Source organism: Zophobas morio, unplaced genomic scaffold (genome assembly GCF_036711695.1).
Source record: "Zophobas morio isolate AGI-343-1 ecotype UQ-CSIRO unplaced genomic scaffold, CSIRO_AGI_Zmor_V1 ptg000008l, whole genome shotgun sequence".
NCBI lineage: Eukaryota > Metazoa > Arthropoda > Insecta > Coleoptera > Tenebrionidae > Zophobas > Zophobas morio.
In genome coordinates, this window is record NW_026972113.1 from 14,960,868 (window position 1) to 14,973,027 (window position 12,160).

At 35.6% G+C, this 12,160-nt stretch overlaps 1 protein-coding gene across 1 annotated transcript in view; it reads left to right on the forward strand.

The window, feature by feature from the left end:
• The window catches only part of LOC135124895 (homeobox protein B-H1-like), a 69,245-nt gene that overhangs the window by 31,905 nt on the left and 25,180 nt on the right, over nucleotides 1-12,160 (forward strand). Inside the window, exon 2 of the mRNA XM_064050112.1 lies at nucleotides 485-704. Within this exon, the coding sequence (XP_063906182.1) occupies nucleotides 485-704 (220 nt within the window). The remainder of the gene's footprint in view (nucleotides 1-484; nucleotides 705-12,160) is intronic.

Sequence of the window (12,160 nt, forward strand, 5' to 3'; positions counted from 1 at the left end):
CCAGCCGTTAACCTTTCCCCGCCCCCGTTTTCCGTCCCATAAAGAAAAAAATCTGTAGAAACGCGAAATACATCTCGGGGTGAAATGTTTCATGCGACGGAAACGTGAGTCGCATTGAATTCCACAAAGTGGCTAAGTTTGTTGAGTTTGGGCGACCTTATGGCAGGGATCTCCTCGTTCCCGAGGACCTCACCTAAACATTCCCTCGCAGGCAGACGTTTCGCTCCTTTTAACACTCCAACGGCAATTCGGGCAAATTATCGTGGCGGGATTGGAAGCGGAGGCGTCGGATGCATCCGACGTCCCGACGCTTTTTCCTGATTGGTCGCCGCTTCCGGTGTCTCTTTTATCCCCCGCTTGGCTTGGCCCCCACTCCGGGCGGCGTCGCGACGCCTGAAACAATGGCCGGTGGCACATGCACGATTTGGGATCGATCTAGCTCTTAGAACCTAGCCGATTATTGAAAAAATCGCATTTTTTTCAGGCCAGGCCGGCGACGATTCGTTAAACTCCTCCAAGGGCTCGAACGGTGCAATAAACAAGAAACAGAGGAAAGCGCGGACGGCGTTCACGGACCTTCAACTGCAGACCTTGGAGAAGAGTTTCGAAAGACAGAAGTACCTCAGCGTCCAGGACAGGATGGAGCTGGCGGCGAAATTGAGCCTTACGGACACACAAGTCAAAACGTGGTACCAGAACAGGAGGTGAGTTTTCCGGCAAAAATGATTAATGAGCACGTGGGAAATATTCATTATCCGAAATTGCACACGGCGCAATGAAAAGCTGGCTATTAGTATAAATAATGCAATCTTTATAAGAAGCTGTCGTAGATTAATGGAATTGATGGTGGTTCTTTATGTAGTCATGCGAGAAATCTTGGATTTATACAGGAGTTGTTTTCGTTCGCTCGATCCGTACATTGTGCTCGGATGTTGGTGTGTAGTCATTATTTGTAATTAGATCGATCAATTTTAATTGCTAATGACGCCGAATTAATTAGGTTTATACGCAAATTGGCGAGTGGATGGCGGGCTTCTTATCGGCGCCCGGAGGCGGTGATCGGATTATAGATATGGATGTTAAATGCTGTTAAATGATCTGTCACAGCACTCACGGGATTAGGCCGTTTTTTACACTTTCTTTAATTTATTCCGTATTCTCTATTTTTGGCGTTGTTACACATTTTTACCTTGTGTTTCACATAATCCCTAGCGAAGTTTCTGTTTTATTTTTTGTTAACAAATACAATCAAATTTATAAATATAAAATAATAATAATAAATATTACATGCCTAACAGAACGATCTTATGTGTCAAATGTCAAAAATGTGGAAAACTATACGAGTGGTTTATTACTTTTCATTACATTTTTTTTATATAGACTGTGCGTTTTTAACAATCTCGGGATCCTTGGTGTTTTATTTTAAATAGAATTTAAAAAAAACTTTAAGAGTGTAGATTATTTTATTCGTAGACACTGCTACGAAATACGTGTAACAGTGTCTAATAAATAAAATAATAAGTATAATCTCGTTAAAGGGTTCTCCTTTACTGCTAAAGCTAAATCTTGGACACCTTTAATGTTTCGATTTTGAAAGATTTTGGAAAACTCAAAAACTAATGGTGTTTTTATTCTGAAAAATTAAAAAAAAATTATTTTGGGATCCTCTGGTGTTTTATTTTTGAAATAAGTTGAAAACACCTTCGGGTGAGAATGGCATTTTTTTTAAGAATTGAAAGGAATCTTGGGGGCCCCTGGTGTTCTCATCTTGACAAAATTTGCGAGAATCTAATGTCTGTTTTTGTTTGTAAAAAATTAAAAAAATTTGGGGCTCTATTATTTTTTTAACAATTTAAAAAGATATCAGAATGTCCGGTGCTTTAGAAAGAATTTGAAAAGATATTGGGGGCCGTTTCCCTTTTTCTTGAAAAAAAATTCTAAATGTTGGGATTCTTGGTGATTTTTTTTGAAATAATTTAACAAATGCTTTGTTTTTGAATGAAATTTTGGAAGTGTTTTGTTTTTGGAATGATTTGAAAAATCTTGAGGTCAGCGTTGCGTCTTTTTTTAAGAATTTAAAAGAATCTTGAGGACGCTGGTGAAAAAAATCGAAAGCATCGTCGAAACGTTAAATCCATCCGTTTCCTTTGTGAAAAAAACCTTGGAGTATGTTCTTAAGAATTTAAAACAATTTGGAAACCGTTGGTTTTTTAGAAAGAATTGAGAAGCCCTACAAAAAAATTCCAAAATCTTGGCATTCTTAGTAAGTTTTTTGTGAAAGAATTGAAAAGAATCTTAGAGTCCTAATAATTTTTTAAGAGTTAAAAAATGTATGGTCTCGTGATCTTTTATAAAAAATATTGAAAACATATTGGAGTTCTTTTTGACATTTTTTTGAAAGAATTTGAAAACCTTGGAGATCTCTGAGGTTTTGAAATGATTTGAAAAACCTTCGTAAAGTCCGGTGTTTTGTTTCTGAAGGCACTTGAAAAAATTTTGCGATCCTCTCGTGTTTTGTTCTTGAAAAAAGTTAAAAAAAAATATTTTTAAGAATTGAAAAGAATCTAGGAACCCTGGGTGTTTTAGGATTAGTAATTTTAGTAGCCCTTTGTTGTTTAAATTTGAAGGAATTTAAAACACTCTTCAAAATTCCCGATGGTTTGGTTTTGAGAAAATTTGAAAGAATCTTCGAATTCTTAGTGTTTGTTTATTTTTATGGAAGAAATTAAAAGAATCTTGTGATTCTAGTACTTTTTTTTAAGAATTTAAAAGAATCTGGGACCCTTGATCTTTTAGAAAGAATTTGAAAAAATATCGGAGTTTCTCTTCAACGTTTTTCAAAGAATTTCAAAAACCCCAGAAAAAAATTGGCAAAATCTTGCCCTTTTTGGTAAGTTTTCTTTAAAAGAATGTGAAAGAATCTTGGAGACCTTCGTTGTTTACATTTAACAGAATTTAAAACATTTTCCAAGATTTTGAAGACAATTTTGTGGGTTTTGGTTGTTCCATTTTGAGAAATTTTGAAACAATTTTCGGATTCCTACTGTCTGTTTATTTTTTATGAAAGACATTTTTTTCAAAAATTTGAAAAAATATTGGAATTCTTCTTGGCCTCTTTTAAACGAATTTGAAAAACCCTAGAAAAGCCCCGGTGTTTAGTTTCTGAATTTGTGTTTAGATGTGAAAGAGTTTAAAAAAAATTTCCGATGTTTTGGTTTTGAAGGAAATTTTGCAGGTTCCTGGTTTCATCTTGAAAAAATTTGAAAGATTTTTTGAGTCTCTAGTGCCAGTCTTTTTTTGTGAAAGAATTTAAAAGAAATTTAGAGTTCTAAGATGTTTTAAAAATTCAAAAAAATCTATGGACCGCCTTTTAGAAAAAAAAAAAAATGTCAAAAAATATTGAATTTCCTTGTGAACATTTTTGAAAGAATTTGAAAAAACTTTGAAGATATTTGAGGTTTTTAATTTTGAAATACTTTGAAAAGCCCTGGTGTTTTGTTTCTGAAAGCACTTGAAGAAATTTTGGGATTCCCTGGTGTTTTCATTTTGAAAAATTCAAACACATCTTCGGGTCCTAAAGTCCGTTTTTCTTTGTGAATGAAAGTGAAAAAAATTGGGGACTTATTATTTTTTTTAGAATTTAAAAAGTTCTCAGAAAAGCCGCTACATCGGTAAAAATTTTAGAAACACTTGTTGTTTTCCTTGAAAAACTAAAACACATAATCTTGGGATTCTTGATGAGTTTTTTTGAAATAATTTGAAAAAAAACATCGAAAAGCCTTTGTGTTTTCTTTCTGAAGGAATCTGAAAAAAAATGTGATCCTCTGGTGTTCTGTTTTTGAAAAAAATTGGAAAAATCTTGGGGTCAGTATTTTATTTAAGAGTTTAAAACAATTTTGAGGACCCGGTGTCTCTTCATCGGGTTCTTATGTCTGTTTTTCTTTTTTTGAGAAAACCTTGAAGACCTTCGCTGTTCAGATTTAAAAGAACTTAGAAAAAAAACTCTAGAAGACTGCCGATGTTTTTGTTTTGAAGGAAAATTCTGCGGACTCCTGGTAGTTTGAGTTTGAGAAAATTTGAAAGAATTGTCGGATCATTAGTTTCTTTTTTGTGAAAGAATCTTGAAGATTTTTGGATGTTTTGGTTTTGAAGAAAATTTTGCAAGACCCGACTTTTCGGGTTCTTAGTATCAGTGTTTTTTTTGTGAAAGATTTTAAAAGAATCTTAGAGTCCTAGACTTTTTTTGAGAATTAAAAAAAATGTAGTCTGTTAGAAAAAAATTGAAAATATATTGGAATTCCATTGACATTTTTTTTAAAGAATTTGAAAAAACTTTGTAGATTTCTGAGGTTACTATTTTGGAAAAATTTGAAAAGTACTGGTGTATTGTTTCTGAAGGCACTTGGGGTCAGGTCAGATCAGGTCAGGTCAGATCAGGTCAGGTCAGGTCAGGTCAGGTCAGGTCAGGTTTTTAAGAAGTTAAAAGAATCTTGGGACTCCTTGGTGTTTTCATTTTGAAATAATTCAAAAACATCTTTGGGTCTCTATGTTTGTTTTTCCTAGTGAAAGAATTGGAAAGAATTTTAGAGTCCTATTTTTTTTCGTGAGAGAATTGACAAAATTTTGGGACTCTTCTTCTTTTTAAGAATTTCAAAGCATCTTGGAGACCTTCGTTGTTTAGATTTGAAAGAATTTAAAACATTTTCCAAGATTTTGAAGGCAATTTTGTGGGTTTTGATTGTTCCATTTTGAGAAATTTTGAAACAATTTTCGGAATCCTAGTGTCTGTTTATTTTTTATGAAAGAAATTTTTTTCAAGAATTTGAAAAAATATTGGGGTTCTTGTTGGCCAATTTTAAAAGAATTTGAAAAACCCTAGATTCTCTTGAAAAAAGAAAAACAAAATCTTGGGATTCTTGGCGAGTTTTTCTTTTTTCATCTTAAAAAAAGAAATTGAGATATTTTTCGGGTCCCTAATTTCTCTGTTTTTTATTGTGAAAGAAATTAAAAGAATCTTGAAAAAAATTTGATAGAATCTGAAAAACCTTGCAGACCTCCGATTTTTTTTATTTTGAAAGAATTTGAAAAAGCCGTTGAAAAGCCCAGGAAGGCTGAAGCCTGAAGGAATCTGGAAAAAAAATCGGATTCCGTGATGTTTTATTTTTGAGAAATATTGAAAAATTTTGGGGTCAGTATGGTTTTTTTTAAGAATTAAAAAGAATCTTAAGGATCCCTTTTTTTGTAATCTTGAAAAAATTGTAAAACACCTTCGGGTCCTTATGCCTGTTTATCTTTGTGAAAGCATTTAAAAAATGTTGAGGTTCTTACTGGTTTTTTAGGAATTTACAAGGATCTCGGAACTCCGGGTGTTTTAGAAAGAATTTAAAAGCCACTGTTATTATTTCTCTCGAAAAAAGTCAATATTGAGATTCTTGGTGCGTTTTTTTGAAAGAATCTCGGAAATCTTCGCTGTTTAGATTTAAACGAATTAAAAAAATAACTCTCGATGTTTTGATTTTGAACCAAATTTTGCGGGCCCCTGGTGGTTTGAGTTTAAAAGAATCTATTGATCTTTTAGAAAGAATTTGAAAAAAATGGCCTTTTTTTAAAGAATTTGAAAAACCTTGGACACCTGCGATGTTTTTATTTTAGTATAATTTGAAATGCCCTTCTCAAGGAATTTGAAAAAGAATTATGATCCTCTGGAGTTTTGTTTTTGAAAAATGTTAAAAAATCCGGGATCCGTATTGTGTTTTTTCTTAAGAATTTAAAAGAATCTGGAGGACCTCTGCTGTATAGATTTGAAAGAAATTGAGGAACTTTCAGAATACTGTTTTTTTTTTTCGAAGCAAGATCAGTTTTGTGTCTTTTTTGTAGAAGAATTTAGTTTTTAACTTCCCCGATTCTCGATAAATGATTTTGAGACAAGTTTTCATTAAAAAAAAAAACTTATCTAATCTTGGGGTCCCTAGTGTCTGTTTTTATTTAAAATAACTAATAATATCATAACATAATATATCACGCGTTTCCATTTATGTTAAAAAAAATCAAAACTGTGCAATAAAAGTCTTCAATTTTTCTCAAAAACTGCCACACCAGTGGTTACTAGAGATTTACTACTTCAGATGCGACGGAAACGGAAATCTTGTCTAAATGTCACGTACATCAGAAATGTCAAATATCGTCATGTACAAAAATAAAACATTTGAAAAAAATACATCAGAAAATTCGTATTTTTTTTGAGCAAATTTTTCTGTTTTCAGTATTAAAACAATGAGCGACCAAAGAAAAAACATCTCTCGTTTCTTCTCGATGCGCAAATGTTTTCGAACGTATGGCGCAGCTGACGTCCCAGAATAATTTGAGGTTAGATCCACAAGTCGAATAATGGCAGATAATCTATAGAAGTGATAGAATGTCATTTATAAATAAAAAATCGTGTATTATACTTACGACACCAACACTAAGAAAACCGCACTTAACAGCTTGCAAGCTTTCAGTTGATTCCGTAAATAAATAACCCCCGTGCCTGTAAGTGCCACATTTTAAATAAAACCGTGTAAATACGGCTCTGCCGACGCGTGCTACCTCTTTCGTGCATAAATCAGCGCTCGCATGGTGTGGACGAACAGGTCCGAGGTTCTAGGAACAATTTGCCAGCACTTAAGGGTAGTTTAACATACATTATTTATCAGAGATAAGGCTGTTCTTAAACACTTCCGACGGCTGCTTTCAATTGCGCCACGCTGCGCCACAAAGCCGCTATAGCCCCCGAGCACGCCATCTCTCATTCCGTTTTTTATCCCTTAACCCTGGCGACATTAAATAATTAGTCATCGCTGTGCTTGCCGTAATTTTATCACTTCGAAAAACGCGAAAACGGCCGGGTCCGCGGACGGAGCCCTGCGGAAACTGAAATTCAGATTTTCGAATAGTGTGTGAGCCGGTCGTGCTTTCGTCGCCCGGAGAGTTCTTTCGGGTTTTTTCCTCTTACATTCTAATAGTGGCGATAAGTTCGTTTTTATGACTTTATTTTAATAACGGCACGTAATGGGTTAGGTTCAGTTCAAGCGAGTTTAATTTATGTGTTTCGTGGAAGTCTTCATCAACCGCAACTGTTTGAATCACGTTTAATAGCATCAATTTTTTTGGCTAATTGTAAGCGGAGGAAATGAAAAGCAGTTAATTTTGCGTAAAAAAAAAGCAGTAAAGTTTTGTTATCCTGTTAGAGATTGTTTTAATTAAAGCTGAAAGCGAATGCGTTTTTTGTAATTTAAATTGTTTTAATTAGAACTATAGTAGGTGATAATAGTGGTGATAGTACTAATGACAGCTTACATACAGTTGTTTTTTTCCTTTCATGGTCGTGTATTCATTAAAGTGTAAATTTAGTTTATTATATAATTATCTAGATTTATTAATTTTTGTAGTACAAACACAGTCGCACCCCTCCCCCAGCCACTTACCCTAAAAATTACAAAATCAATTCACCCTTCCCCCTCACGAAAAGTGCGTTAAAACACCCAGCAATTTATTACACACCAATGGCGCAAAACCCACACCCATCATTCTTTGTTATTCCCGTTGAGATATCCATCGAGAGATTAGCTAATTAAGGCTGTGGATTTGCATGAAGGCGTAATAATTCACAAACAAGTCCACCCCTCGAGACCGACACCTCTAATTCAAACAATAATTATCCCCGCAACGGCCATAATGTTTCGCAAATAATAGATTTTCGAGTCGCCGGCATAAATATCCAGAAAGTGGTGCGCGGTTTCATGTTGCATAAAGCTCCGCAAATTGGACGCCCGCTGATGTTTATATCGAGTTCGTTTCCGGCCGGATATTTCGACTGCAATGCGGCCCTTTTCAGAACGCGAGAGCAGTCGGCAAGAAAAAACAAAAGGAAAATTATTGGGATACTACGTACGCCCCCGAGTGAATATTTGTATATTTTGAATGCAGCGGGGGGCTTCGTGGCTTCGTGGCGTTATCCATAGAGGAAAAGGCGGAGATGTTAGGGGTATTACGTACACCCCCAAGTGAAATCTCGAATATTTCGAATGCAGGGGGCTTTTTCTTGTGCTATCGGGCCTTCTTTGAACGACATGAAGTAATTATGAAGGTAAAAACAAAAGGAGCGTACATGGATTGGAAATTATGACAAAGATTAGAACATTACGTACGCCCCCAAGTAACATTTTGAATATTTCGAATGCAGGAGACTTTTTCTTGTGGTACCAGGCCTTTTGGAAACGACGTGAAATAATTATGACGGAAAAAAACAAAATTAATGTACGTTGATTGGGAATTATGACAAAAATTGGAATATTGCGGACGCCCCCAAGTCTTGTTTCGTATATTTCAAGTGAAGTGCGAGGGTTTTTTTCGAGGTGAATCTTCGTCAGGAAAAAATGTCAAGAAAAGAATAAGAAAGTTGTCCGGAAATTTGAAAATGCGCCAATAACTGGGACATCACGGGCGCCCCCAAGTATGATTTCGAATATTTCAAATGTAGGGAGTTTTTTCTTGTAGTACTGGGCTTTCTTTGAATAACATGCAGTGATTATGAACGTATAAACTAAGCAGCTTTCATGTATTGAGAATTATGACAAAAATTGGAACATTACGAACGCCCCCAAGTCATGCCTCGTATATTTGGAGTACAGTGTACGGTTTTTGCATCAGTGGGTCTTCAAGGGGAAGAAAGGTCAAAAAAAAAATAAGAGGGTTGTCTGTAGATTGAAAATACGGTGATAACTGGAACATTACGTGCGCTTCCCACTGAAATATCGAATATTTCAAATGCAGGGGGCTTTTTCTTGTAGTTCCGGCCTTTGTTGGAACAACATGAAATAATTATGAAGTAAAAAAGAAAATGAACGTACGTTGTTGGGAATAATGACAAAAATTGGAATATTACGGACGCCACCAAGCCTTGTTTCGTACATTTTAAGTGAAGTGCGAGGGGTTTTTTTGTGGTGGATCTTCGTCAGGTCAAGAAAAGAATAAGAGCGTTGTTCGTAGATTGAAAATGCGCCAAGAACTGCGACATTACGGACACCCCCAAGTGTGATCTCGAATATTTCAAATGTAGGGAGCTTTTTCTTGTGATACTGGGCTTTGCTGGAATGACATGCAGTAATTATGAAGGTATAAACAAAGAAGCTTTCATTAATTGAGAATTAAGACAAAAATTCGAATATTACGGACGCCCCCAAGTCAAAATATCAAATATTTCGAATCCTGGAGGTTTTTTCTTGTAGTACGGGTCATTTTTGGAACGAGATGAAGTAATTATGAAGAAAAAACAAAAGGGGTGTATATGAATTGAGTATTATGAAAAATATGGATCACGTACACCCCCAAGATATTTTTCGTATGTTTCTGTGCAGTGCGGCCGTTTTTCCCTCTATGACTGTTCATCAAGGGGAAAAAAGATCAAGAAAAGAACAAGAGGTCTGTCCGGAGATTGAAAATGCGGCGATAATTGGAACATTACGTACACCCCCAAGTGACACTTGGAATATTTCGAACGTAGGGGCCTATTCTTGTGGTATGGGTCCTACTTGGAACGAGATAAAGTAATTATGAAGGAAAAAACAAAAGGGATGTACGTTGACTGAGAATTATGAGAAAAGTTAGAACATTACGTACGCCCCCAAGTAATGTATTGTTTATTTCGAACACAATGAGAGCTTTTTCGCAGCGGTGAGTCTTCATAGAGCAGTAAAGTCAAGAAAAGAACAAGACGACTGTGTGCAGACTGAAAATGAAGAGCTAATTGGGATATTACGTACACCCCCAAGTAAAATCTCGAGTATTTTGAATGCAGGGGGCTTTTTCTTGTGCTATCGAGCCTTCTTTGAACGACATGAAGTAATTATGAAGGTAAAAACAAAAGGAGCGTACATTGATTGGAAATTATAACAAAGATTAGAACATTAAGTACACCCCCAAGTAAAATTTTGAATATTTCGAATGCAGGGATATTTTTCTTGTGGTTCCGGGCCTTGTTGCAACGACATGAAGTAATTATGACGGAAAAAACAAAATGAATGTACGTTGATTGGGAATTATGACAAAAATTGGAATATTACGGACGCCCCCAAGTCTTGTTTCGTATATTTCAAGTGTAGTGCGAGGGTTTTTTTCGAGATGAATCTTCGTCAGGAAAAAATGTCAAGAAAAGAATAAGAACGTTGTCCGTAGATTGAAAATGCGCCAATAACTGCGACATTACGGACACCGCCAAGTGTGATTTCGAATATTTCAAATGTAGGGAGATTTTTCTTGTGGTACTGGGCTTTGTTGGAATGTCGTGCAGTAATTATGAAGATATAAACAAAGAAGCTTTCATTAATTGAGAATTAAGACAGAAATTGGAATATTACGGACGCCCCCAAGTCTTGTTTCGTATATTTTAAGAGAAGTACGAGGGTTTTTTCATGGTAGATCTTCGTCAGGAAAAAAGATCAAGAAAAAAATAACAGCATTGTCCGTAAATTGAAAATCCACCATTACAAGGGACATTACGTACACCCCCAAGTAACATTTTGAATATTTCGAATGCAGGAGACTTTTTCTTGTGGTACCAGGCCTTTTGGAACTACATGAAGTAATTATGAAGAAAAAACCAAAGGGGTGTATGTGAATTGAGAATTATGAGAAATATGTATCATGAACGCCCCCAAGACATTTTTCGTATATGTCTGTACAGTGCGGCTGTTTTGTTCATCTATGATTCTTCATCAAGGGGAAAAAACTTCAAGAAGAGAACAAGAGAGCTGTCTGAATATTGAAAATGCTGCGATAATCGGAACATTACGTACACCCCCGAGTGAAATTTTGAATATTTTGCGCATTCCTGGAACGAAGTGATGTAATTAAAAAGGAGAAAACAAAGGAAGTGTGTGTGAATTATGAGAAAAATTAGAACATTACGTACGCCCCCAAGTAATGTTTCGTTTCTTTCGAATACAATGCGGGTTTTTTGCCAGCGGTGAATATTCAGGGGGCGGAAATGTAGAAAAAAGAACAAGATGTCTGCGCGCATACTGAAACACGGAACTAATTGGAACATTACGTACGCCCCCAAGTTATATTTGGTTATTTCGAATGCAGTATGGACGTTTATTACACGGTGGATCTCCATATTGAAAAAATCTTAAGAAAATAAAAAGAGGGTTGTCCGTAAAGTGAAAATGCGGTGATAATTGGGACATTACGTACGCCCCTAACTGAAATATCGCATATTTCAAATACAGGGATATTTTTCTTGTGGTTCCGGGCCTTGTTGCAACGACATGAAATAATTATAAAGGAAAAAACAAAATGGACGTACGTTGATTGGGAATTATGACAAAAATTGGAATATTACGGACGCCCCCAAGTCTTGTTTCGTATATTTCAAGTGAAGTGCAAGGATTTTTTTCGAGGTGAATCTTCGTCAGGAAAAATGTCAAGGAAAGAATAAGAACGTTGTCCGTAGATTGAAAATGCGCCAATAACTGGGACTTCATGGGCGCCCACAAGTATGATTTCGAATATTTCAAATGTAGGGGGCTTTTTCTTGTAGTTCCGGCCTTTGTTGGAACAACATGAAATAATTATGAAGTAAAAAAGACAATGAATGTACGTTGTTGGTAATTATGACAAAAATCCGAATATTACGGACGCCCCCAAGCCTTGTTTCGTACATTTCAAGTGAAGTGCGAGGGTTTTTTTTTATGGTAGACCTTCGTCAGGTCAAGAAAAGAATAAGAGCGTTGTCCGTAGATTGAAAATGCGCCAAGAATTGGGACATTACGGACACCCCCAAGTGTGATTTCGAATATTTCAAATGTAGGGAGTTTTTTCTTGTGGTACTGGGTTTTGTTAGAATGACATGCAGTAATTATGAATGTATAAATAAAGAAGCTATCATTAGTTGAGAATTAAGACAAAAATTGGAATATTACGGACGCCCACAAGTCTTGTTTCGTATATTTTAAGTGAAGTACGAGGGTTTTTTCGTGGTACATCTTCGTCAGGAAAAAAGGTCAAGAAAAAATAACAGCGTTGTCTGTACATTGAAAATCCACCATTACTAGGGACATTACGGACACCCCCAAGTGAAATTTTAAATATATCGAATACTGAAGGTTTTTTCTTGTAG